The 27,958-nt window shown below is 45.4% G+C and overlaps 1 protein-coding gene across 6 annotated transcripts in view; it reads left to right on the top strand.

Annotated features, from left to right (window-relative positions):
- UBA6 (ubiquitin like modifier activating enzyme 6) overlaps positions 1–27,958 on the top strand; it is a 134,609-nt gene that overhangs the window by 59,695 nt on the left and 46,956 nt on the right. For all 6 annotated transcript variants that reach the window (XM_078781707.1, XM_078781703.1, XM_078781709.1 and 3 more), the window contains exons 14-19: positions 3,776–3,919; positions 7,457–7,524; positions 11,413–11,491; positions 11,745–11,825; positions 24,548–24,625; positions 24,784–24,965. In XM_078781707.1, the coding sequence (XP_078637833.1) occupies positions 3,776–3,919; positions 7,457–7,524; positions 11,413–11,491; positions 11,745–11,825; positions 24,548–24,625; positions 24,784–24,965 (632 nt within the window). The remainder of the gene's footprint in view (positions 1–3,775; positions 3,920–7,456; positions 7,525–11,412; positions 11,492–11,744; positions 11,826–24,547; positions 24,626–24,783; positions 24,966–27,958) is intronic.

Below are 27,958 nucleotides of genomic sequence, written 5' to 3'. Positions count from 1 at the left end.
CCACTCCAAGTTGTTTTAGACGATTAGAATAAAGTTTGACGAGATCTGCAAGTTTAAAGACAGGGGCATGCTCTTCATCTATTCTTGTTTCATCGATAAATGACAGCAACTCGGCTAGTGCAATCCCATGGTTGACTTTATCAGTTGTGTCCATCTTCTGTTTATCTTGTAATGATTTAGTTTTGTTGTAAAGTGAAACAAGACACCTTGGATGATATTTTGCATCTTGTGCGACCATGTCCCCAGCACTCAATTTTGCAAGTAGCCTCTCGTCCTGCAGGTCTAATGCACATCTTCGTACGTGTGAGTCTAGACGAAAAGTTGATGCCTCACAGAGTGGTTCGGAAGTTGACACATCTTCGCATAAAAAACACATCCGATGCTGCCACTTCATGATGAGCGACTTGACGAGTGTATTTCTTGGATGGAGTAGCATCAGGGTCGCAACCCTGTGTGCATTTCCTTTTTTCTGCTCGTTGTAGTTTTATATTATTGAATTTTGTATGGCAAGATTTGTGCCACTTGGCATTGTTCTCCAGAAACGTAGCTTCAATGCCATTCCCGTCATCAAGGCGTCCTAATTCTAGTGGCATCGGTAATTCGTGAAGTTCATTGAAACGTCTGATGTTGAAGGCAATGGTAGAATAACCAACTCCAACATCGTGCCGTTTTGATTCTGCTGGGCATTGCAAACTTTCTCGTGTGATTATTTGGCACAAAACGCACTTGTTCCAATCCGTCTGTGCCTGCGCCTTTGATTGTCCAGGTTGCAGTGGATCCACTAGCTGATAACTCTTAGACATTTTGCTGTTCGAAACGCCAACTGAAAAAAAAGATAAGATACGATAACAAGTTGCAATAAATAAATAAAAACTTTATTTAATTTGCTAATTTGCACTTTATTTAATTTGCTAATTTGCACTAATTTGCATAAAAATGATACGTGGGACATTTTTTCAACTATTTAACATAGCAAATCATTTTCTACACATTTTTTCCTATCTATAGACACCAATGAGAAGTATATTTCGGGGGGTGCACGAGACCCCTATCTAGCCACTAGACTAAAAGCGGCCATTTTGTAAAATGGCCGCCACGGCTACCATAGGACGTTTTCGCGGTGGGTCCATATCTGGAATTATTCATTAGACTATTATCTATGACTGTGCCAAATTTCATGCTTGTACGTATAAACCCACAATTGTTACACCTATCTGCCTGACTACTAGTGGAAAGCCCTCCCAGAAGAGTGGAGGCTGTTATAGCAGCACAGGGGGTTGGGGGGGGGGGGGGGGGAGGCAGAGGCAACTCAATATTAATGCCCATGATTTTGGAATGAGATGTTCGATGTTCGGGTGGCCGCATACTTTTGGTCGTGTGTGTGTGTGTGTGTGTGTGTATATGCTTGTATGTATATAAAAATTTTGTTACCGAGTTAACTTGTGAATCAGTGATGGGATTTTGACCAAACTTGACATAAGTATATTGTTATGGTTTTTAGAACCTTCACTTGTAAAATAATAAGCCTTGTAAATAATTCCCTGTAAGTAAATATCCCCATTTGGTAAAGGTCAAAGGTCGCACCCTAGCTAGTCCATTTTGCAACACGTAGGACACCATAGGACCTCTTTCAGTTATCTCAGTATGTGTTTCAAGTAAGGATCTGTTTCCAATAGTTTGACTCTGCGTTGCATTAATCAAATAACCTAGGCCCCTTTCCAAATCGCGATTCATTTTGCGGCATAGCCGCCCTCCAAATTAGATTGTGCGTCTCTGCCAGCTGCAGCGCCCATCTCAAGACGCCATTGACTACGCAGCCGAGTGGAGAAGAAGGGGGAGGAGCGCCAGGAACGTAGGCGTGGCCCCATCAACGCGCCATGAAGGGAGTTGCCGATGAACCCTCGCGACCAATCCAGGCCGAGGCGTGTTCACCGGAAGGTGGAGCGAGGCGGACGCGGGTTGATTTCCCAGGACGTGATATAAGCGTTCGCGGCGGACTACTGACAGAGAGGTGGTCGAAGAGAGGTGAAGGTGGTCGAAGAGAGGTGAAGGTGGTCGAAGAGAGGTGAAGGTGGTGAGACGCGCAGATGAGCCAGAGAGAGCCACGGGGTTTGATCGGCAGAGCGGCAGAGGTTGATCGAGATTTGATCAAGAGCAGATGAGCAGTCGCGTTCAACTACACACGGAGCTGCTTGCCGGGTTTCACCTCAAACCCAAAGCGTGGACCGGAGCGTGAGCTTGACGTGAGCTCGACGCCTGCCATCTGCATGAACCTTCTCTTCCTTCCTACCACTACCCTTTCGTGTAAGTCCATTTGTGTTGTCTTGGGCGTGATAAGTAAGACTGTATTCGCTTGCCCTGTGTATCTGCTTCTTCCTCTTCTTGTATATGCCCTTCTTTCATTCCCTCTTTGGGTTTCGTGTACATAATTAATAAATATCTGTTCTTCCTTTACTTTGGTTTCCTCTCATCCGATCGCTTTCGTGATTTCCTCAATTGAGTACCTGCGGCGCGATTTGGCAGAACCGCTCAGAATCGGGTTTAGTCTTTTTGTTCATGGCCCGAGTCGCAGCTCGCTTCGCTCGGCGTATCCATTAACGCTGCGGCTCGGGTGGAAATTATCTCCTCGCTTACGGTCGGTCCTAGTAAGCAGGTATTTGGGACTTCATTGAACAATGACCCTGGCTACTACCGACCGGAAGTGACGTCATAGTTTCCAGGATCGGAGACAGCCAGCTTAAAGGACAAGGGGATTAACCCCCCCTTGGTAACGGGAGTGCCGTACCTCGAATCCGTAACAATATATTATGATGAAAAGATGAACCGTAATAAGTTTTCATTACCGCGATGGAGACGGTGCTGGCCTCTTGTTTGAGATTTGGAGTCTCCCCCCCCCCCCCCCCCCTTTGCTGAGACAGGTTAGGCAGCATGTCCATGAGAGTTGTATGATGAGGATGAAATCCAAACTGATGGTCAGATTGGTGTAATCTCACGATACTATAAAGAGAGATTTGGCTGTGTGTTTGTTTTTTGCCAATTTTCTTAGAGGTGGCCAAACAGATCTTCGTCAAACTGTCGGAGGTTCATCAGCGAGTGTCAGGGAGTGTTTTATAAACATACATTCAAAATCAGCCATACATTGAAAATGTTGAAAAAAAAGTTTGATTTTTTTTTATATTGCCCTTTAGTGCATAAGCCTTTGTAGCTATGTGAAACGTAATATTAAATGATCCCTGACCCCATTTCTTCAGGGTGTAAGGACGTGTTTCAGGCCCCCACAAAAAATATATATTAAAAAGGCCAAAAATTGTCTTCAACAGGATTAGAACAGCACCGTATTGAAATTCGTTTTTCAAATTGCTCTTCTTTGATGTTGATTATGATTAACTTTCTGTGAGCAGTTTTTCAATTGAAACATGCAGCTTCACTGGAACAGATTGCAAATTGACTCTTGTCTCAAATAATCTTTATTTAACTAATTATGCTTCCATTTCTTTGATCTACTTTCATATTTTACAACTCGCCGTTAAAGGTGATATATTTTCATGAGTCACTCCAAGCCAGAAAGTTCAAACCTCCTCCATTTTTGGTATTTTCTGTTTATTAGCCTCTACTTGAAAACTGTATCAATTGTTGCAGTTTAAAGGGTTGTTTATAATTTGAATGATACAAATATTTTTAATGACCTAAAAAGAAGTATCAAACTTTTCACTTTTTAATTTTGATTTTATTTTCTTTGCTGCTTCATTTGCATCTTCGCTTTTTCTCCTTTTAGGTGGAGCCTGATCGACGTGTTATCACCTGCCTCTCAGTGAGCTCACAAGGCTGCTTTCCACCTCTGGTGGCAACATTAGGTGGACTTGTAGCTCAAGAGGCCCTGAAAGCTCTCACAGGGAAATTTTCACCACTCTTCCAATGGGTTTGCCTTACACATTACCACTTCCTATATCAAAGTATTATTCAGCCACATGTTATTTTAAAATAATTACCCAGAAGGATTTTTGGTGGTACTGCCTTTTCATGGGTTGAACTTGATGGCAAATCTCACGTTACGCTAAAGTCGTCAACCAATGGAGAGTTGTGGACTGGTACTACATATAGATCAACTTGGGCAGGGCTAGCAGATTACTTCATACTTCATACTTGAAGCTGATTGAGACATTTGGGGTTTTTTTTACTGGTGACATGTCGCAGGTCTACATGAGGTTTGAGTTGTTGCTAGGGTTCTTGTTTGGGGTCGATTTTTGAAATGTGCACCCATTGGTTGGACAGCTGCCAGACCCACATCTGTTGCTTGATTCCACCCGCCATAACACCGAGACAAAATGATTGTAATCCAGTGTTACGTTACGTAATCAAGCGTTACGTTACGCAAGTTCCCCAAAAAATATGCTAACTATGCTGTCGTGGCCATAACATGTAGTTTAAAAGTAGCGTTACATAATTTTTGAACGGCCCCATATTGGTTTAGGCAATCTGTGACTGTGTTAGGAATCAGCTTGTTGTGATATAACTGTGAGGACGGTGACATTGATGAGAGTTGTCGAGTTAATTTTTTAATAGCATTAAATGTGTGTTTTCCAATTGAGCTGTTCATCTTTTAAGAGTTCTTTAAATGCGCGTTTCTCAATCGACCCGTCCGTTAACAGATTTTGCCGCAGGTTGTGACTAAAGTGCGGTCATTCTTGTTTTAATCAACAATGTGATAATGATTTCTCTTCTTGATGATTCTCTGAAGATTAGCTTGGTTTCCAAAATCCTTAAGACTACTGCTTTTGGCTAAATTTAACTCAACCTCTGAATTTATAGTCCATTATCCTCACCTCCAGACCACGTGCCTGACCAGTGACCACTCCATATAAAACCAATTTGTTTTTCATTAATTTCCATCATACTGATGAAATTTTAAAAAACATTAAAAAGGACATAAGTCGTAGAGGTATAGGTTTATGATGACAGGAATATAAACTATAAACTCCTTCATTGTTTTGGGATCAGGGACTGTCATCGTGGCGATTTTTGCATAAATCTTGACAAACGGGATGTGCCTGCCACACACCATCCTTTATATGATCCACACAAAGCCAAGCTCGAGAGGGGGTAGGATAATTGCAACTACAGACTTGGCATTTAATATGGAATATATTTTTTTTCTTGACTTGGGTTTACTTTCTTAACTCAGTATATCAATCTGGTGAGTTTCTTTTACACTTTGGTGATTTATTTGTTAAAAGAACCATGTCACTGATTGTCTGTCGCAGCAAGAAGTCACCAACAGGATTATATCACAGGTGGCGTGGCAAAATGTACGGACAGGTGCATTTGATGATTGGCTTCACAGTCGGGTATACAAGGGTTGTTGCGTTCTGTATTGGTGGAAAACGACTGCTGCACTTCTCCAAAAGTTATTGCTGCTTCCTCTGGAGATGGTCCGTCAACTCGACAATGCTGTTTGTCATGGAGTGGTGGCTTTACGAAATTACGGCATGAAACAGCGTGCTATTGCTCGGCAGTATGGCATCACTCAAGGTCAGGTGTCAAAGATCCTGAAACGAAATGCTCAGAGGGGTGTCCCTACTCCAATACCGAGGCCAGGACGTCCACGCAGAACCACAAGGAGGGATGATCGCCAGCTGCACCGGTTAGTCCGCAATGGCCGTACCAAGTCAGCTAATCGGCTTAGGGCTGAGTGGCAGCAACTGACAAATGTGCCTGTATCCAGAAGGCTAGTCAGCCAACGACTGGTTCAAGCAGGCTATCGTGCCAGGCGTCCCCTGAGAAAGCCACGCCTGACCAGACAACACCGCCAGCGCCGATTGCAGTGGGCCAGAGAGCACCGTCAGTGGCAGCCAGGACACTGGAATCACGTGATCTTCAGTGACGAGTCTATATTTCTGGTCTATCGTCAAGATGGCCGCGTCTGAGTGCGCAGACAAGTGCATGAAGCCTACAACAAAGATTGTATAGTGCCAAGAGTCCAAAGCTGGAGGTGGTGGGGTGACCGTTTGGGCTGCTTTTCATGCAGGGGGCAAAACTGACCTGGTTGTTCTGAATGGAAACCTGAACCAGTTCAAGTACAGGGCCATTCTGGAAGAAAATTGCTTCCATTTGCTTGTGCAGCCTTTCGAGGAAACTTTGTCTTCCAAGATGACAATGCACGGCCTCATCGTGCTTGCATGATCCAACACTTTCATGCTGACCGCGGTGTAGAGCATATAGAGTGGCCTGCCATGTCCCCGGATATGAATCCCATAGAGAACTTGTGGGCAGAATTAACGCGTCAAATCGACCACTTGGACCAGCAGCCGACCTCCGTGCGTGAATTGCAGCAGACTATTGTCACTGCATGGCAAGCGATGCCTGTCCAAACCTTGGCAAATCTCGTGAACAGCATGCTTCAACGTGTACGTGCTCTCCTGAATGCTCGTGGGGGTTACATGAAGTACTGAACTGTAATTTTACTGTCCGTAATCCCAGTCGTCATTTAACTTTTGTTTTTGTTAAAAAAATTTTTTGGCTAATGTGCAAAATAAAGAGATACTTCTGGAAAACGTACAGAAGTTTAACACAGTACTGTCCATGAATTGAGTTCGATATCAGTTTACATCACTTTCAAGGATCAATTTATTTGTTTCGAAATGTCAAATGTGCTTTTTGTTTCTTTTAAAATGTCGCATTAACAAAATCTAGAATAATTTCAACCTAATTCCAATGAACTTTTGGTTCTAAGACATCTTGAAAAGTAAGTTCACCCCCACAAAAAAAAAATTCCATATTAAATGCCAAGTCTGTACGAGAAACCTAAGCTCCTCTGGTTGTACAAATGCTGAAAAAGTAGATGTGGCTGCTCATTCCAGCCTCCTAGGGCGTGTAGCAGTGTTGTCTGTGTGAAAATTATATTCTCAACCTCGATGAGCCAGCTTGCCTGTGCGAAGCCCCATCTGTGAACACGTATTTCTGCTGGATGGCCATCATCAGCACAGAGTACATGTCCCACTCTTGAGTGAGCTGACATGCTGTAGCTGAGGATGTTGAAGCAACCAGAAACACGTATTTAGAGATGGTGCTTTCCTCGGGCGAGTTGGCTTATCGAGGTCAATAATGTAGGAGGTAATTTTCTCGCTCAAATACGATTGCGATATTACCTCCTGTCTAGGGAGCTGCAGTGAACAGCAGGATCTGCTTTGTCAGCATGTACTGTATAAAGTGGGGAAGTTCATGCTTATTTTGATTGAAGGAATAAGAAAAATTAATTGTTGGAAGTATTTGAGTGCAAATGGGGCCTTTGTCTGCATTGCCTTTTATGTCCTGAAAAAACTCAAAACTCATCCAGGGACATAGTCAAGATGCTGTAAGAGTTTTCTTTTAAATTATTGGAGGATCAGTCATGGCATGTAAGATTTTACTTGACCAATAATTTTGAAATTTTCTGTTCTCTCTCACTTTCCTTTTCCAGTTTTATTTAGATGCCATAGAAGTTATGGAAAAGTTGAAAATTGGTAATGAAGATGAATTTCTACCCAGGTAAGTTTTAGGTGGGTGGAGAAATAATTGTTTTTTTTTGTTCCTTTAACCATCTGGGCCTGAACAAAATTTTCTCAACCAATGTGAACATATCCTGCCCAAGTAATTATTGTTCGGGATTTGACATGTGATCAAAATCAAACAACTGTACGGTAGAACCTTGGACTCTCGTTCAGACTCATACGTGATAGAACTAATTTAAATATGCAGAATGGTACTTTTATGTCACACTCAAGTTAATTAGCCCTCTCCCCTTTCCCCTCCCAACGCATTGGTAGTCAGGGTTTTGCAATCGTGTGTTTGTGTTTGTGTTTGTCCATCCGTCTGTCCAGGCATGAAAGGGAAAATTCAGTTGACTATAAATAGCCCTTATTAGCTCTGCTGCAGCACGTCAACCACAAGACGCCACATTTTTAAAATCACTTCCGTGTTTGTTTATTTTTTGATTTACCATTGAGCTTCAGCGTGTTTGCTCAGACCATAATTTTTTTACCAATTGAGCTTTTGTCATAAAATCTTCAACAAACCATCATGAATGTATGGAGAACACAAATGAATAAAATGTAAAATTTTGAAAACTGTCATCGTTGGTATAGTTTGAGTACAAAGTGGGCGTGGGTGGGCTTTGCATTTTGAGATGCTTTCTAGTTCAAATTTGCGTTCAGTAAATGCAAGACAATTTTTATTTTGAACTTTTAAAAACCACTTCCCATTCAGCCAAACATAGCAGTCGTATGCAAAAAAGAAAGCACTGACAGCTAGCACAACTTGCCTAGCAAGATACAGCATATTGTCGTCACATGATGCCTACCGCCTCTCTCTTCATTGGAGGGTACTTCACACTTGTTGCGCGACACTCCATAGTCCCAGATGAAGAACACTCAGTGGCCCAAATGTTGGATGGACCTGAGCCTAGCCTTGCTGGGCAGCTGTGCTAGTTGGTGTTACTTTCCTTTTGGATCCTCCCAAGTAGAACCAGATTTTTATGAGTGAAAACCATATTCTAACCAGTATCCATTCCTCATAATCCTTTTGGCATTCCATTTGGCTTGCGTTGAATGCAGCACCCTATGTATTAATTTGTCATGGTTGCGAACACATAATCTTTACTTGCACAAGATGAAGCATGATAATTAACAGCAGCTAGCCTTCTGGATTCCTCGTCGACTGCTGAATCCGTACTATTCTACAGATTGAGGAGAGTTTGCTACTCGACGTACAAGTGCCTTGCAGATTATTCGTCCATTTCAAAGGGCATGTACAGAGTGCCCCTTAAAATGTACACAGTTTAAAATGCTTTTAACCTTTTTGTTTTTATCCTATTATTATGAGACTGGGTGCATTGGAAAGGGCAACCCTGATTATGTTATTTTCTTCCTTCCCCATCATTGATTGATTCATGTAAATGCCTCAGCTATATGAAGAACAAAGTGTTCGTAATGGAGAACTATCACAAGTCTAACTCCACTATTGTTTTGACCTACTGTCGGACCCAACATTTGTGGGGGATACATTCCTGGAAAATGCCACGAATGTCGAAGCCGCGAATGTGCGGATATTGTTTCATTGGGGGAAAAGAGGGATAGGTTCCCGGCAGTTCCTGATTCGTAGGGTGAAATTTTAAAAGTTAGTAAAAAAAATTGGACTGCAAATGCACATGAATTCAGTTTCTTTTAAAAATGCTGCAGGTTTCGATGTAGCTTCTCGTATGGGAATAATATGAATGATCGTTTTAAGGCCATTTTCCCCACTAGAGCGGGGGTTAGCCTTGCGGGCCCCATGACAATCATGGTTCCCTGTTTGAGGCAATGTTTTATGGCCGGATGCCCTTCCTGACGCCAACCCTTGGTCACGCTCTTACGATGCGCAGGGATACGGTGTACCTATTCTAAACCGGGGTACACACCGGGATCATTCATCCCAGCAAGCTGGTACTCAAATTTGCCGACCTCGGAAGGATGACAGGCTGAGTCAACCCCCCTGGTGTTAATTCAGTGATCGACCGGGATTCGAACCCAGGATCCTAGGATCCCAAGCCGGCACCCTAACCGCTAAGCCAACACCAGGCTTGAGAGCAACATGCTCCCAATATGGGAGGAACATGTTATCCAACCCCCTCTTAAACCTGAGGTGATGCTCCATGACCGGGTCAGCATTTTGCACCTTGTCGGCAATTGCCCGCATATCCTACAGCACCTCAGCCAGGAACTTGAATGTGAGGTTTGACCTTAGCACCTCTTCCTTCTCATCATTGCCCGCCTTCTCACTTTCCTCGGAAACCTTGATAATGGCGTTCCATCCCCTGCTCGGTGAAACCATGCCCTGCTCGCTCAGAATGGACTGCTTGTACCCGCATCGCTCAGCGCATCAATCATAGCTCCACCCGCATCACTCATGCTAGCGCCACCCGTTCCAACAGATACGCGTACATATGTCTCGCCTTTGCGCAAATGAGAGGTCCACGTAAAGCCATGTTCTTCTGTTTGTTGTCCTCTATCTATATGTCAGAGCCTTCTCCATCCTTTCTATGTGGACGTCCTGGACCTGGGTGACCACCTTGGTGCTCTGTACAGTGCTCGCCGCAACACATTCTCGGATCACCTTCTCATTCTTCCGTATGTAGGAAACAGTGGATTAGTTCATGTCATAATGCCTGCCCACAGAGGCTGCACTTTCTACTCTTGAAAGCCGGTCCAGCAGCTCCACTTGCTGGCTCAGGCTCGTCACTTTCTTCTGCCTCTTGGTAGTCGACATATCTCTTGCACTGGTGTTGCGCTTGCGCTTGGGCTTGGGAGCCATGTTTGATCAATGAGCAGAGTGAGGCGAGGCAAAACACAGGTGAAAGCAGCGGGATGAGATGAATGATTGAGTCCCAGGCCACGCTGGACAGAAGTAGTCATGTGGGCATTGTGGGTAGCTGCAGGAGGGGTGAATAGTCTGCACGTTGTTTGTGTGGGATGGTATCAGATGAATCTGTTTTTGGCAGCTAACAATAGATGTGGTGAAGCGTTTTCCATTATGTAACTCGCAGGGGATAACGTCTTACGCAGAAGGTGGTAGTTGCGGTCAAGCATTTTCATAATGTATAACTCGCTGGGGATGCCGTATTCAGCAGCCTGATTAGATGCATGATGCTTTTTCATTGTGTAACTCGTGGGTGATGCTGTATTCATCAGCTGGTAGGACATGCCACACAGCTCGGTTTATCATGCAATGGTGGGACATGCCGCACAGCTTGCTTGTCGCGCAACCAAAATATTTTTATGTGGCTGCGAAAAGCCATGAAAATGCGAAGCACAGGGCTGCAAATGTAGAAGCAGGTCATGCCCGCGGCTTGTGGAAGAAATGTTTTTTGCATACGTTCAGCTGCTTTGTGCGTGGCTAGAGGAAGATATGTTTACCTCCACCACCGAAGGTGGATGGAGGTTATGTTTTCACCCCTGTCTGTCTGTGAACAGGATATCTCAAAAGGTTGTGGATGGATTCGGACAAAATTTGGTGGAGAGGTTGGGTATGTGACACGGACGAAATGATTAGATTTTGGTGACGGTCCAGATCCTGATCCTTTTTTTTTTTTAAATTGTCAACTGATTCTTCACCATTGACAGATGGGACCAAAAACTATAAATAGCACGATATATCAAAAAGTTGTGGACGGATTCGGACGAAACTTGATGGATGAGTTGGGTAGGTGACAATAACAAGCCAAATATATTTTGGTTAAGGTCTGGATGCAGATATGGCCTATCAGTGGGATACAAATCCTAAACTATTCAGCCTGGTGGAGGTATCTGCTCTACCGAGTGCCCTTCTGGTTTATTGTGCTTTTGTCAGCTTTTAAAATAACATACATGTGTTGTGTTTTTTTCCACACTTGCTGTGTTCTAGGAGAGATCGTTATGATGCACTGAGAATGTGTGTTGGTCATGAGACATGCAAAGCACTTCAAGGCCTTCAGGCCTTCATGGTATGGCAGTAAAGCTCAGAAGTTACTTACTTCAGGCCAGTCTGTTTGAAGATTCCTAATTATTGGCAGATAATCGTAAAGACTATTCAGCGAAAGAATCAATATTGTTATTGGTATGGCACATATTCTGAACAGAAAATCTCAACATTTGCAAACCTTGAATGATATGATATAAAGTAAAACACATTTTCGTTTGAAACAACCTGCTGGCAATAAGGACACGAGTTCATTTTGTTTTGTTCTCTTCCTCCAGGTTGGTTGTGGGGCCATTGGCTGTGAGATGCTCAAGAATATGGCGGTTCTTGGAGTAGGCACAGAGCCCAGCAAAGGCCTGGTACTGTTACGGATTCGGCCCTTCCGTGGTTGTGGTTTTCCTCCACTTGAAACATTTCTGGTTATGTATTATTATTCTTATTTGGGTTTGAAGGAAACGGCGATTATTGTTGTTAAAAGGTAAGGTTATTGTTGTTAAAAGGCAAAAAGGGTTAATATTTTAAACGAAACAGGAAACCGGATAGAGGACCGGAAGACGACGAGAGAGGGGAGGAAGAAGAAGGCGGGAGGAGAAAAGTGGAATAAGACGCGTGTCTTGAAGCTCCGTAGCTAGCGTGATTGAACGAAAGCCGCGAGTAACCTTTGAGTCTCCTTGAAAGGAATTTCCTGCGATAGGTGTTATCGCTGGAGTATTGAGAAACCTGCATTGTCAGGTATAGGCGTTGAGGTTCTGGAGAATCCTCGCCTAGGCGCTTCGACTCAAGTAAGAGCCGTCGGCCATTTTGCACCGCGCGCCGCGTTCACCGAAAAAGGTTTTGCTATGCGTCAGCTTTTCTCACCCTCCGGTCGTCTGCCGGGGATGTGTGTGCGCGAAAGCGGCGTTTGAAGAATACGTTGTGGGTCGCTGATTGAACTGCGAACGTGCACGTCTGGATCGCGCCTTTGGGATTTCCCTTTCCGCCGCCAGTTTGATGTTGCTTTGGACCACGTGACTGGCCACGCTTTGCCTACGCCTCATTACTCGCCTCTTCGCCTCTTTGCCTCTTCGCCTCTTCGCCGGGATCACCTTTGAGTTATAGAGACATTGAGGAGGGTTCTTTTCCAGTCTCTGGGAGGGCGTAGTGAGTTATCTTATTTTAGCGGATGGTACCATCTTAAGAAATATTGAGTGCACTTTGATTGCTATTGGTTGTACCTTTATTATTGTGTGTGATTTTTAATACAACATCTGTTCGTTTATAATCCTTGGTGTGGTTTCACTATTGATTACTGACACAGAATAACATATCTTTCTGCCGTGGCTCCTCTCGGTGCTCGGAGGTATACCGAGACCAGGAGGTCGGGGAGGAACACGTAACAGAAATTGGGGGCTTGTCCAGTTGACTCGTGGGCTCGAAATTGGGTCTTCGTCCGGGGTAAAAAATTCCCTAATAACATTCATTCGGGATTGACCCAGATTGAAATTGGGGGCTCGTACTGTGGAGTACTGTGGAGGTATGTGGATGGACAAAAGGACCACCGAGGCACTCGGAAACATGGTGGTGGGATGATGAAGTTGGAAAGAGGATTGACGAGAAGAGGAAGAAGTTCAAGGAGTGGCAGAAGGCGAAGGGTACGGGAGCAGAAACAGCAGAGTATGAAAGTTATAAGGCAGCCAGGAAGGCTGCAAAGAAAGAGGTAGCAAAGGCGCAGGAGGCATGTAGGAAAATGTTCGGAGAACGCTTGGATTCGGAAGAGGGTCAGAAAGCGGTATTCAGGATTGCAAAGCAGATAGCGAAAGAGAGGTGTGATGTGATGGGGGTGAGTTGCTTGAAGGATGAAGTGGGACAAATCGTTGTTGACCCAGATGGAATTAAAGGAAGACGGAAAAGATATATGGAAATGCTGTTGAATACAGAGAATGAATGGGATGGCAACATAGAGAGTAACCCAGTTTTAGGACCGGCAGAGAAGATAACTGAGAAGGAAGTTGAGGAAGCGATAAAAGCAATGAAGGGTAGAAAAGCGGGAGGGCCGACGGGAGTTGTGGGAGATATGTTGAAGGCAGCAGGAAGTTGGGGTGTGAAGAGAATGACAGAGATCTGTAATCTGGTGGTGAAAGAAGGCCGCATTCCAGTGGATTGGGAACCGAGTACCCTCGGCCCTCTATACAAGGGGAAAGGTGACCCTCTGGAGTGTGGCTCGTACCGAGCGATAAAGTTATTGGAGCATGGAATGAAGGTATTGGAAAGGGTGTTGGAGAGGAGGATAAGGAAGAAAGTGAAGATCGACGAAATGCAGTTTGGATTCATGCCAGGAAGAGGAACGACAGGCGCGCTTTTCATTGTGAGGCAGTTGCAGGAGAAGTACATGGAGAAGAGGAAGAAGTTGTTTCTTGGGTTTGTTGATCTGGAGAAAGCATTCGATCGGGTTCCACGCAAAGTATTGACATGGGCATTGAGGAAGTTAGGAGTGGAGGAATGGTTGATCAGAGTAGTGATGGCAATGTACAAAAGAGCGCGCACAGCTGTAAGGACAAAGGACGGGAACAGTGGTGAGTTTGAGGTGAAGGTGGGAGTGCATCAGGGGTCGGTGCTAAGTCCACTACTATTTGTAGCTGTGATGGAGGTGCTGGCTCAGAACATAAAGGAGGGTTTACCGTGGGAGTTGTTGTATGCAGATGATCTGGTGTTGATTGCGGAAAGTATGGATGGACTGAAGGAAAAGATGAACACGTGGAAGGAATGTATGGAGACAAAAGGTCTGAAGGTGAATATCGGAAAGACGAAGGTGATGGCAAGTGGTAAAGCATGTGGTGAGGTGGAAAGAACTGGGAAGTGGCCCTGTGCTGTGTGTAGGAAGGGTGTTGGAGTGAACTCCATTCAGTGTACAATGTGCGCTGAGTGGGTTCATCAAAAATGTAGTGGTCTGAGAGGGTCATTAACCAGTGTGGCAGCTACATTCAAATGTAAGGTGTGCACAGAGGGAGCTGCAGATGGAGGAAATGTTGAGTTGGATCTTGGAGATGGCGTGAAGCTGGAAGGTGTGAAAACATTTTGCTACCTCGGAGACATGCTGAATGGAGAAGGTGGATCAGACTCGGCAACGGTTGCTCGAGTGAGATGTGTATGGAAGAAGTTTCAGGAATTGAGTGGCGTGCTGATGAGGGGAGTGTCATTGAAGCTGAAGGGAAACGTGTTTGCTGCATGTGTGAGAAGTGTTATGATTTATGGGAGCGAGACATGGGTAATGAACATAGAGCAGCAACGAAGGTTGGAAAGGGTGGAAATGCGAATGGTTCGACGGATGTGCAGAGTATCGTTGAGAGAGAGGAAGACAAATGATGAATTGCGAAAGATGATGGGAATAGAGCCTGTGATTGATGCTGTGAAGAGGAACAGTTTGAGATGGTTTGGTCATGTGTTGAGGAAGGATGAAAGTGACTGGTTGAGAAGAGTGATGGAAATGAATGTGGAAGGAAGTAGAAGACGGGGAAGACCGAGAAAGACTTGGCTAAAGATGGTGGAAGAAGAAATGCGGGCAAGGGGGTTAACAAGGAGAGATGCAGAAATAGGGCAAAATGGAGAAGATTGTCATGGGGACCGCAAGGCTAACCCCCGCTCTAGCAGGGAAAATGGCCTTTAAAATGCATGTTGTGTTGTTGTTGTACTGTGGAGAAATTGGGGACTCGGCTTTGCTGATTAAATTCCCTAAATCTCGTACTGTGGATTAAATTCCCTAAATTTCGTCCGGGAAAGAATTCCCTAACATTCCCAGAATTCCCAAATTTGGAAATTTTTCCAACATTCCCAATTTTTTCAAAAATTGGAAAATTTATGTGTGAAGGTTAACAGGTGTTAACGGATAGTCACCATGGTGTTTGACGCAGGAAAGTTAGCGGCGTCCCCTAGTGAGGCACAGTTCCAAGCATTAAAAAAATCGGACCTCTTGGTATTGGCCAGACATTTTAGCTTGGAGGTCTGAGCGAATATGAGGAAAGCAGAGATTGGTGGTAGAATCTCTGGTGGGACAAGGGACATGGGAAGAGGGAGCCTTGGATTGGTAACCCGAGGAACAAGAAAATGTGGAGCTCCGGAAAATGGAGATGCAATTGCAGAGCCAGGAAAGGTTAAAAGCAGAGGAAAGGAGAGCTGTAAGAGAACTCGAGGAAAGAAAAGCAGAGGAAAGGAGAGTTGAACGAGAACTCCAGGAAAGGTTAGAAGAGAAAAAAAGCAGAGGAAAGGAGAGCTGCAAGGGAACTCGAAGCAGAGGAGAGAAAAGCCGAAAGGGAGTTAAGGGAACATGAAATGGCGCTTCAGCAGGAAATTAAACTCAAGGAGCTGGATGTAATGAAAGAACGGGGAGAGGTACCATCCATGCCGACTGGTTCGACACCTAGTCAGAACACCTGGGATGTTGGCAGACATGTGAGGCTGGTTCCACCCTTCAATGAAAAGGAGGTAGCCAAGTTTTTTTTACACTTTGAGAAAGTGGCTCAAATGCTAAAATGGCCTGAGGAGTCCTGGACCATGTTCGTGCAAAGTGTTCTGGTGGGTAAAGCTCAAGATATTTATTCGGCTTTACCGATTGACCAATGTGCAGATTATGAGATAGTGAAGAAAACCATTCTCAAAGCCTATGAATTGGTCCTTGAAGCTTACCGGCAAAAATTCCGGAATGCCAGGAAGAGGGAGAGTGAAACCCATGTGGAGCTTGCCAGAATGAAAGAAACCATGTTTGATCGGTGGTGTGATTCAAAAGGGGTTTGGAAAGACTTTGAACTATTGCGACAATTGATCCTAGTGGAGGAATTCCAACAGTGTGACCACGAGGACATTAAAGTACATCTGGAGGAAAGGAAAGTACCAAAGTTGTATGAGGTAGCAACCATGGCAGATGACTATGCCTTAACACACAGGATGGGGTTCCCCAAACCTAACTTCTCGCCTATACTTAAACAGGGGAGCTATGGTACATCCGGTGCGGAGAACGAAAATTCATGGGGGCGGCCTCGAGATGACTATGAGGATAACTCTGATACCACGACTTCGAGAAATCGGAAGGCAACAGTTCCAAGGCAGACTTATCCTCCGGGGGGCTCAAGACAAACCATGAGTTTCTCCTCTGGGCCTACCTGCGCTTTTTGCAATAAACCTGGACACTTGATGTCCCGATGTTATGCGATGGAAAGGCAAAATCAGGAGCGGAGTCAGACTAGTACAACTCCGAATGCAATGGCAAATGTGAGAAATCGCCCTCAAAAGGGTTACCAACAATTTATTTCAGAGGCGTTTGTGTCATTGGATGGAGACTCGACTAACCGGAAACCGGTTAGGGTATTGAGGGACACAGGAGCACATCAATCTTTGATGCTTGAAGGCATTTTGCCATTGTCAGAGAAGACGGCAACTGGTGTTAGTGTTCGTTTACAGGGGGTTGGTGGCTGTGTTAAAGCTCCACTTCATGTCATCCATTTAGAGTCTGATTTGGTGTCAGGACCAGTCACCGTAGGTTTACAAGCCACTCTTCGTGTAGAGGGAGTATCTTTTGTTGTCGGGAATGATTTGGCCGGTGGTCAAGTTTCTGGTAACCCGATGGTTGTTAAAAAGCCCAGTAAGGAAAACAACACCACACCAGTCAGGGATGGCGGCAAATTTGGCAAGTTATTTGTAGGTGGGCTGAACTTCAAAACAAAGGAAGAAGTTCTGACCTCTGTCTTCAGCAAAAATGGACCGCTTTTGGAAGTGCGGCTGGTAAAAGACAGGGAAACGCAAAAGTCAAGAGGGTTTGGCTTTGTCACGTTTGAAAACACAAAGGACGCCAAAGAGGCAGAGAAGGATTGGAATGGCAAGGATTTGGATGGTCGGACCATAGCCGTAGAGAAGGCAGGCCGTAGGCGTCGAGGGGGCTACAGAAGAGGAAAACGTGGTGGTAGTTTTGGTGGTGGCCGCAGTCGATATTACTATGAAGGCTCCCAGAGTTACGGCAGCTCCCGAAGGAATGATTATCAGGGTCGTGGCTGAGAAGGAGACCGCTATTCACGTGACTACAGTGACAAGCGGTCCAACCGGGATTATTACGAAAGTTAGAAAGAGTTGAAGCACTGAATGCTGCGGAGCAGCCGAGCAAAAATTCCTACACGGATTAACCGTGAACGCCACGTTCCTAAAGGCGTCCATGTCGTGAACTTTCCTACACGGATTAACCGTGAACTCCACGTTCCTAAATCCGTCCAGGTAGTGAATACTTTGAGGCCTCACCACCCAACCACCATGGAACCTGGCTTTCAGCTCGGCCTCCCGGGAAAAGTGCTGTAGATTTGCTTGACTTTGGATTTCTGATCACTACCCCATAACCTTCATTCAAAAGAAACTAAAAGTAAAAAATCAGAGGGTGATGAGATGTAGTTTGGCTTTGCAGGAGTCTAACTGGGAAATTGAACATGTAAAGGGCAGTGACAATGTCGTTGCTGACGCTTTCTCCAGAGTGAATTCACTTTGGAAATCTCTGTGGGTTGTTCGAAGTTTTGTTGCTTTATTTTTGGGGAATATTGCGTATTGTTGCTCACGGGAATTGATGATTTGGGTTGTGAGTTTACTTTTGTTTGTTTAAAGAGTTTGCCTGCAAAGAAAGTTTTTGCTGTGTTCAAACTTTCTTTCTTGAGGGGGGGAAGTGTTACGGATTCGGTCCTTCCGTGGTTGTGGTTTTCCTCCACTTGAAACATTTCTGGTTATGTATTATTATTCTTATTGGGGTTTGAAGGAAACGGCGATTATTGTTGTTAAAAGGTAAGGTTATTGTTGTTAAAAGGCAAAAAGGGTTAATATTTAAATGAAACAGGAAACCGGATCGAGGACCGGAAGACGACGAGAGAGGGGAGGAAGAAGAAGGTGGGAGGAGAAAAGTGGAAGAAGACGCGTGTCTTGAAACTCCGTAGCGAGCGTGATCGAACGAAAGCCGTGAGTAACCTTTGAGTCTTCTTGAAAGGAATTTCCTGCGATAGGTGTTATCGCTGGAGTATTGAGAAACCTGCGTAGTCAGGTATAGGCGTTGAGGTTCTGGAGAATCCTCGCCCTGGCGCTTCGACTCAGGTAAGAGCCGTCGGCCATTTTGCACCGCGCGCTGCGTTCACCGAAAAAGGTTTTGCTACGCGTCAGCTTTTCTCACCCTCCGGTCGTCTGCCGGGGATGTGTGTGCGCGAAAGCGGCGTTTGAAGAATACGTTGCGGGTCGCTGATTGAACTGCGAACGTGCACGTCTGGATCGCGCCTTTGGGATTTCCCTTTCCGCCGCCAGTTTGATGTTGCTTTGGACCATGTGACTGGCCACGCTTTGCCTACGCCTCATTACTCGCCTCTTCGCCGGGATCACCTTTGAGTTATCGAGACATTGAGGAGGGTTATTTTCCAGTCACTGGGAGGGCGCAGTGAGGTATCTTATTTTAGCGGATGGTACCATCTTAAGATATATTGAGTGCACTTTGCTTGCGATTGGTTGTACCTTTATTATTGTGTGTGATTTTTAATACAACATCTGTTCGTTTATAATCCTTGGTGTGGTTTCACTATTGATTACTGACCCAGAATAACATATCTTTCTGCCCTGGCTCCTCTCGGGGCTCGGAAGTATCCCGAGACCAGGAGGTCGGGGAGGAACACGTAACAGTACTCACCCAGTAGTACTGCGTGGTCCTATTATTTTCATGCTAAAAACATACTTGGCAATCATTTCATTTTTATCTTGATTCAGAATTCCAAATTTCCGAACTTCAAAACAAAGGAGGAAGTTCTGACCTCTGTCTTCAACAAATATGGACCGCTTGTGGAAGTGCGGTTGGTAAAAGACAGGGAAACGCAACAGTCAAGAGGGTTCGGCTTTGTCACGTTTGCAAGCACAAAGGACGCCAAAGAGGCAGAGAAGAATTGGAATGGCAAGGATTTGGAGGGTCGGACCATAACAGTAGGGAAGGTATTTCGTAGGCGTCGAGAGGTCAACAGAAGAGGACAACTTGGCGGTAGTTTTGGTGGTGGCCGCAGCCGATATTACTATGGAGGCTCCCAGAGTTACGGCATCTCCCGAAAGAATGATTATCAGGGTAGCAGCGGAGAGGGAGACCGCTATTCCCGTGACTACTGTGACAAGTGGTCCCACCGTAATTATTAGGAGTCCAGAGAAGTTGAAGCACGGAATGCGGCGGAGCCGCGGAGCCGAGATTCCTACACGGACTAACCGTGAACGCCACGTTCCTAAAGGCGTCCAGGTAGTGAACTTTCCTGCACGGACTAACCATGAACTCCACGTTCCTGAAGGCGTCCATGTAGTGAACTTTCCTCCCCGGACTAACCGTGAACTCCACCTTCCTAAAGGCGTCCATGTAGTGAATACTCGGCTTGGCCTCCCGGAAAAAGGGCTATCGAGATGCGTAACTTTGGATTTTTGATCAACCCCTTAACCTTCATTCAAAAAATGAAAATAAAAACAGAGGTTGATGAGATGGAGTTTGGCTTTGCAGGGGTTCAACTTGGAAATTGAACATGTGAAGGGCCGGGACAATGTTGTGGCGGACGCGTTTTCCAGAGAGTTAATTTTGGGGAATTCTGTGGGGTGTGTGAAAAGTTTGTTGCTTTATTTTTGGGAACTATGGATGGTTGTTGCTCACAGGAATTGATTATTTGGGGGTGAGCTTACTCTTGTTGGTGTAAATAATTTTGCCGACAACGAAAGTTTTCCCTATGTTCAAACTTTCTTTCTTGAGGGGGGGAAGTGTTATGGATACCGGCCCTAATTATGGTGGTTCCTGTTCATGGTTGATTCCAGATGATGCTTGTTGTGGTTGAAAGGGTTAAAAGCGCTCCTGATAAAGGTGGTGGGAAAATCCGGATCGAGACCGGAAGAGGTGGAGCGAAGGTCGGTCGATAAGAAATATCGCCGGGGAGCCGGTGTCGCCGGGTATTCTCAGCAAGGTTCCGGAGGATCCAGACCTTGAGAACCCGGGTTGGAGCGAAAGCCGCCCGCCATTCTGGCCACGCAAGCACCCTGCAGGGAACAGGCTTTCGTCGTGTCGGCTGGGCATTATTCCCTGGTGGATTGCCGGGAACGGCCGTGCCAGAGAGGGACACGTGCGAATTCTACGGAGGCTCGCGGGTGGAACCGCAACGTGTACATCGGAGCGAATCTTTGTGAGGTTCCTCTCCACCGCTGTGTTGCTGGGGGCTGAGCACATGACCTCGGGGTCGTCTCGCTCGTCGACGCCTCAATTCGAATCTTTGTGAGGTTCCTCTCCACCGCTGTGTTGCTGGGGGCTGAGCACGTGACCTCGGGGTCGTCTCGCTCGTCGACGCCTCAATTCGAATCTTTGTGAGGTTCCTCTCCACCGCTGTGTTGCTGGGGGCTGAGCACGTGACCTCGGGGTCGTCTCGCTCGTCGATGCCTCAATTCGAATCTTTGTGAGGTTCCTCTCCACCGCTGTGCTGCTGGGGGCTGAGCACGTGACCTCGGGGTCGTCTCGCTCGTCGACGCCTCAATTGACCATCGGGCCTCGACTCCCCGATCGCGGGAGCGCACAGAGACATTGGGACTTCGCCCTGGAGTGGAGCAGAGACATTGGGGGAGGTGCCGTGAGTGTGGGGTTGAGGGGCTTGATAAGGATATTATCGTAGGATTTGAAAGTGTGTGATTGCCCCATTGCGGTATGGCTTTGTGTGGGATTTATAAAATATTATGGTTTGCTTATAACCGGGTGGGGTTGCATCATTTGACTCGACTGTTCCATTTGCTGGTTCCAGTGAGGGATTAAAACAGCTTTCTGCCGGGGACCCTCTTGGGGTCCGGAGGTCCACCGAGACCAGGGGTAAGGCGGGGGGGGGGGGGGGGGGAAACCCGTAAAAATATATATATATTGTTACGGGTTTCCGATATATATATATATATATATCGGTCTCGATATATATATATAATATATATACAGTAATACCCCGGCCTACGTCATTAATTGGTACCATAAGCCGTGACGTAACTCGGTTTTTGAAGTAAACCGGGCGTAATGTCTTAAAAATGCCTTAAAATGAAGACAAACACCGTAATTCGTAAAACTAGAGTAAATAACTGGAGGAGGCTGCGGCTTCGCCCTGAATCTTTGCCGCTCCCCGTCGGGAGTCCCTCCGTTGTTTTCTATCGGTCGGGTCTTCTCCTCGAACGGGGTGACCGGCACGGATGTGTCGACCGTGAGCTGGCTTGTGTGCCGAGTGGCTCTGCGGCCCGCTTCACCACGGCGTGCTTTATCCAACGTGTCAGAGCAGTTTCACCGGTGGTCGTGTCGTGTCGTCTGTGACGAACGAATGAGCTCAGGGTTCCGTGAACCCGGCCGCCCCGGGGATCGACGCTCGCCTCCGAGTCGTAGGCGTGCCCCGTCTTCCCTCGAGCGGCCGAAGTTGCTTGCTTCTTTATTTTTGGACGATGCGATATACGCAGAAACGACGACATACAGGCAGGCATTTGCAAATCCATGCACATGTGCACATGCACACGTCGATCGGTTCTTTACAAGGATATGCATCAAGGGTATCTACTTGGTATATCTACTACAAAAGTGCAGCCGCACAGCTCAGGGTTCCTGCACACTCCCCTCAACAAAGGATATGGGTCCATGGGTGGGGAGGAAAGACAAAGCAGAGGTTAGCGGGGGAAAGGGCGCACAACTGTAACAAACTCCCGCCTCTGGAACAAACTCCCACACTCCCTTCAATCCCACTCCTCCCTCCAGGTCTTTAAAACAGCTGTTCACCACCATCTCTTATCTTTCCCCATCCAAAACCTTGATCTTTTCTACCCCCATTAATTCACCCCAGATCCACCTTGTTTGAAATTCCAACTTCTTCCCTGGAAGTCCTGGCAGTGTCCATATGTTTTATACCTCTCCCACCCCCCCCCCCCTCCCATGCCTCCCCACCCCCCCCAAAGCCCTCTCCCTCCCACAGATCTCTCGATGTCCCTGCTCTCAGATGTTGTGTTTGTGTTCCTCCCCCTCTCGCCCCATCTTGTCTACCGCTTCCCATGTTATATGTTTTATGTGTCGGTTTGTTTTTCTGTGTGATTAATGTTAGCTCTTTCACGAGCCTCGATCTTGTATACAAAAAAAAAAAAAAAAGTTCTGTCACTCAAGCGTTTGGGTTTCACTATCTGCCATGATCTTTCCTGGGAAAAATCACATTTCCAAGCTGGCCTCCAAAGCCAGTCGCCGACTGGGCATCTTCCATCGTACGAAGTCCTTCCTTGGCACACCTGAGCTCATCACGACATACAAGGCTTCATCCGCAGCTCAATAGAATACTGCCTTCCCCTCTGGGCTGGTGCTCCTGAATCACACCTAGCCCGGCTTCACGCTGTTGAAACCAAAGCTTTCAGAATCATTGGAATCTCCCGCGATGAAGCTAACTCCAAGGGCCTTTCACTCACTCACCGCAGGCAGGTTGGTGGTCTTTCTGCCTTCTGCCGACTCCTCTCCGGCCTAGCTCCCCCAGCTATATATGTGCTCTGTCCCCCAAATATTCCTACAGGTCGCACAAGATCTGCCAGCAACCCTCTTCTGGTGAAATTGCCAAAATCAAGACTCTCTGCTCACCTTCACTCCTTCATTACTCCCGCCTCTGAAACAAACTCCCTCACTCTCTTCAATCCCACTCCATCCTCGCGGTCTTTAAAACAGCTGTTCACCACCATCTCTTATCTTCCCTCATCCAAAACTTTGATCTCTTCTACCCCTGTAAATTCACCCCAGATACACTTTTTTGAAATACCGACTTCTTTCCTGGAAGTCCTAGCAGTGTCCATGTGTTTTATACCTCTCCCACCCCCCCCCCCCAACTTCCCCATGCCTCCTCCCCCCAAGCCCTCTCCCCCAAAGCCCTCTCCCTCCCACAGATCTCCCGATGTCCCTGTTCTCTGCTGTTGTACTTGTGTGCTTCCCTCTCTCCTCATCTTGTCTCCCGCTCCCTTTATTGTATGCTTTGTGTCCGGGTTTTTTTTTTTTTTTTTTTTGTGATCATTGTTAGCTCTTACACGAACCTCGATGTTTTATACAAAAAAAAAAAAATGCTGCTTCCTTGCTCGATGCTCAAACTTTAAGAGGATAGACGGCCTTTAAGACTTTTAAGAGGCCTTGCAACCCCAGCTCTGTCTGTGCTCTGTCCCCCAAATTTTCTTGCAGGACACACAAAATCTGTCAGCAACCCTCTTCTGGTGAAACTGCCAAAATCGAGACTCTCTGCTCACCTTCACTCTTTCATTCCTCTTTTTTCCTGCCTCTGGAACAAAGTCCCACACTCTCTTCAATCCCACTCTTCCCTCCAGGTCTTCAAACAGACGTTCATCACAATCTCATGTCTTCCCCCAATCCAAAACCTTGATCTTTTCTACCCCCGTTAATCCACCCCAAATACACCTCCAAATTCTGTTGTCTTTCCTGAAAGTCCTTGTCGTGTTTCCTGAAAGTCCCCAGCCCTCTCCCTTGCACAGATCTCCCTGTTCTCTACTGTTGTTATGCTTCCCTCTCTCCTCCTTTTGTCTCCCCCTCCCTCTATTATATGTTCTATGTGTTAGCTCTTGCAGGAGCCTCGACTTGGTATACAAAAAATAAATAAATAGAGCAGGAACAAACAACCATGATCTGGCAACCATTGTGAAGGTTTTAATGGGCCTCGTGACTTCCTCCTGTGTCAAAGTTCTTTGCAAGGGAACTTATATTAACGTAAATATATTTTACAAATATACACAAATGGAAATAATTTTGTGATTCACAATTTTAACCAGAGGGAATACAGTATAATTTAAGTAATTTACCTGTTCAGCTGAGGAATTTTTATGTAAGTGACCCTTTTGAGAATCCGATTTTACTTCTTATCTCTGACAAAGGATTAATGCCCGAAACGTTAAAGCTTATCTTTGCTTCCGTCAACGTCAGCTTCTTAAATCAGCGTTCTGTTCTGTAATGGCACCTTTGTGTGCAAATTGAGCTTTGTGTGGTGACTAAATCCTTTATGCATGTGTATGCTTTTGTGTGCATAACATGTATACACATAATCTGCAGGTAACCATCACAGATCCTGACCTAATTGAGAAATCTAACCTCAACCGACAGTTCCTGTTTCGTCCTCGTCACATCCAAGTAAGTGATTGGAGACTTTTTCTTTTTTATTTATTTAATTTTTTAGAGGCACGAACGTAATTGTTTCCCTAACTTTCACTTTATTTTCAAAACCGTTTTTGTAATAATGAACACTTTTTTTTTGAGATTTTGTGTGATGTACCTATCGTTTTGCGCAGCAAGCAAAAAGCAGCACAGCTGCCGAGGCTGCACGGGCTATCAACAGGGATATACAGGTGGATGCTCGATTGGACCGTGTTGGCCCGGCCACTGAAGAAATATACTCTGATGCTTTCATCTCTAAGCAGCAACTGGTTGTCACAGCATTGGACAATGTGGAAGCTCGCCGCTATATGGACAGGTTGGGGCTGTAGACTAAATGTGCAGATCAATCTTTCTATTAAACATTTTTTAGCCAAAGTGAATTTTCAATTCGCATTTTAAGGAGTGCTTGGTTGATTTTACAGCCTTTCAGATGCTCATTGTTGTTTGCAACATGTATGCTTAATCTCAAGTCATTGTGTCTCCACATGACCAGGGGTTGTCGATCCAAAATGTAATGTCCATTTACTAATACATGAGCAGCTTGGAGATTGGGTGAATTAGGCCTTGTACTGCTCTCACTAGTGTGAGTTTGATTCCCATGGATGCTCAGTGGAAATTCTGCACCCTGCAAGTGTCGAAAATTTATTATTGCTCAGGATTTATTTATTGCCATGGAAAAGTTGACAAAGTCTAGTGAGCACCTCTACACACTGTCGAGGGTCCGGACTTGACAAACACTACCCATTTACATTATCATTTGTCAGGGCACAAATTCGATGATCATTGGGCAGCAGCACAAAAGCTATCAAATACTATCTCTTTATAACCCTTATTTGCACTACTTGACACGTGGTAGCACTATTGCTCTGCAGTTTGGATGTGCCACTGATAAAGTATGCCATATGATGTTGATTAAGAGAGGAATTTTTAGAATTTGTTCATACATAGTGCCAGTGATAACACACCGACGCTTCTGAGAAAAACAGTGGTAAAAGACCAAACTTGCTATGTTGCCCTGATGATGCCCTAATGATGCCCTAATGATGCCCTAATAATGGTAAAACTGGTCAGTAACTGCATTTTCATTTGCTTGTGACAACATCTAACATTAAAAAAATTACTTTTACCATCTTTGTAATTAGCACCGCGAGAAGCTCTTCCTGGAGCCACAGACAAAGCCATGTGTCATAGCGATGACGTCATGGCGATGACGTCATGGCGTTCAGCCCAGGTCGGAGAACGGGTTTACGTCATGTGTATATATATATATATATATATATATATATATATACACTACGTTAAGGGTCAAAAATATTTGTGCATATAAATATAAGCTAACAAGCTAAAATGGTGACGACTAATGACAAAATAATTCTTTGATGGCTCAAGAACAGAAAACACAAAACAAAAACTTTTGATTCGACACTAGTTTATTACCCTGATGAAAAAAAGTCATGCACCCCCCACAATGATGTTCACACAAGTCGCAGAAGCTTCAGTAACTGGTGTAGCCATCGTTAGCATTCACACATTCTTGACAAACGTTGGCGCATGCTGTTCATCAGGCGTTGGAAATAACGTTGAGGGATCGCTTGCCATTCTGCGACTAATCACTGAGCCAGTTGCCGGAGGTTGACGGCAGGGACGTGACGTGATCGAACTCGCCGCCCTAGTTCAGCCCACGCATGCTCAATGGGTGACAAGTCGGGTGAATATGCAGGCCAATCCATGTGCTCAACGTTCTGCTGCTGCAGGAATTCGGTCACCACCCTGGCATGATGAGGTCTTGTGTTGTCATGCTGGAACCAAGCTCCTGGTCCAATCCGCTGCAGAAGTGGAATTACCAGAGGTTGAACGATCTCGTTGAGATAACGCTGACCAGTCAAATTTCCATTGACGACGTACAGAGGGGTTCTGTAGTTCATGGATATCCCCGCCCACACCATCACACTTCCTCCTCCAAATGGTAGACGTTGAGCAACGTTGAGATCAGCAAATCTCTGTCCTTGACAACGATAAACACGAGCTCGGCCATCATTGAACTGGAGCGAAAAGCGTGACTCATCTGTGAGCATTGTCTCTGCCCACTGACCATGGTTCCACCGGATATGACGTCTGCACCAATCTCGGCGAGCCCTTCTGTGACGGTCAAGTAGCGGTGGTCAGACTGCAGGACGCCGGCATCGCAAACCTCAGTCTCGCAGACTATTCCTAATGGTCTGGTCGGACACGTTGGTGCCTCTGGCAGCTCGGAGTTGATCCCGAAGATGCTGTGCGGTCACAAAACACTGTCGCAACGCTGTTATCATCAGGAATCGGTCTTCTCGTGCTGTTGTTGATCAGGGTCTTCCAGAACGGGGGCGATTCTGAACAACATTAGTTGTCCTGAACCTCTGCCAGAGTCTGCCAATAACGCCTTGGTTTACATTTAGACGCTGAGCCACAGTTCTCTGAGTTTGTCCATCTTGCAGCCAGCCAATGGCCCTTCCCCTGTCTTGGATGCTGAGTTGTCGTCGAACCATCTTCAAATTTCAAGTGATGATGAATGGAAAATGCTCAGCCATTTTATTGCTAAAATTGGGATGCTTGGAATGACACTCATGCAAAACATGTGCAAATGGTGCATGAGGTGTCACAATGGGTGTTTCGAGGCAGTTTGTCAGTTTAGTCTGACTAAGTTCGTGCTTCAAATCCATGAAAAGGAAATCTGGGTTCACTTAAAAAGTTTCTAAAGATAAGTGCAATGATTGCATGTCCCATAATAACGTGATGTCTATAGTCCAAATGACAACCCAAAGGGGGATATTCTAACCCTATCTGGCTTAAAAAGACAGTTACAAAAATGATTAAAACATTTCCTTTGACCCTTAAATTATTTTGAGTAGTATATATATTATTTTTTTTATTTTTTTTAAATAAACAGGAAGTATATTCCTGTGTGGGGCTAGTATGAAAAAATTCTGACTCAACCCAGGACTCGAACCCACAAACCTCATCACTTACGCGGTGACAGCCCACTGAGCTATTGAATCTCTGGGATATCTTCAGAGATTTCTCACACTAACGCTGCGATAATATATATATATATATATATATATATATATATATATATATATATATATATATATATATATATATATATATATATATATATATATATATATATATATATTGTTGTGGATATGAGGATGGCATTTTTTTGATTGTGTGTATTGGATTGTGGTAAACTGCTGTGTACCATTGGTTGGATATGGCCCCTCTTGCCTCCAGAGTTGTATAAAGGTAAAAAGGGCGTCTCGGTAATTAGTC

The sequence above is a fragment of the Myxine glutinosa genome, chromosome 7 (assembly GCF_964187855.1).
Source record: "Myxine glutinosa chromosome 7, kmMyxGlut1.1, whole genome shotgun sequence".
NCBI lineage: Eukaryota > Metazoa > Chordata > Myxini > Myxiniformes > Myxinidae > Myxine > Myxine glutinosa.
This window is presented reverse-complemented; position numbering and strand designations above follow the sequence as displayed.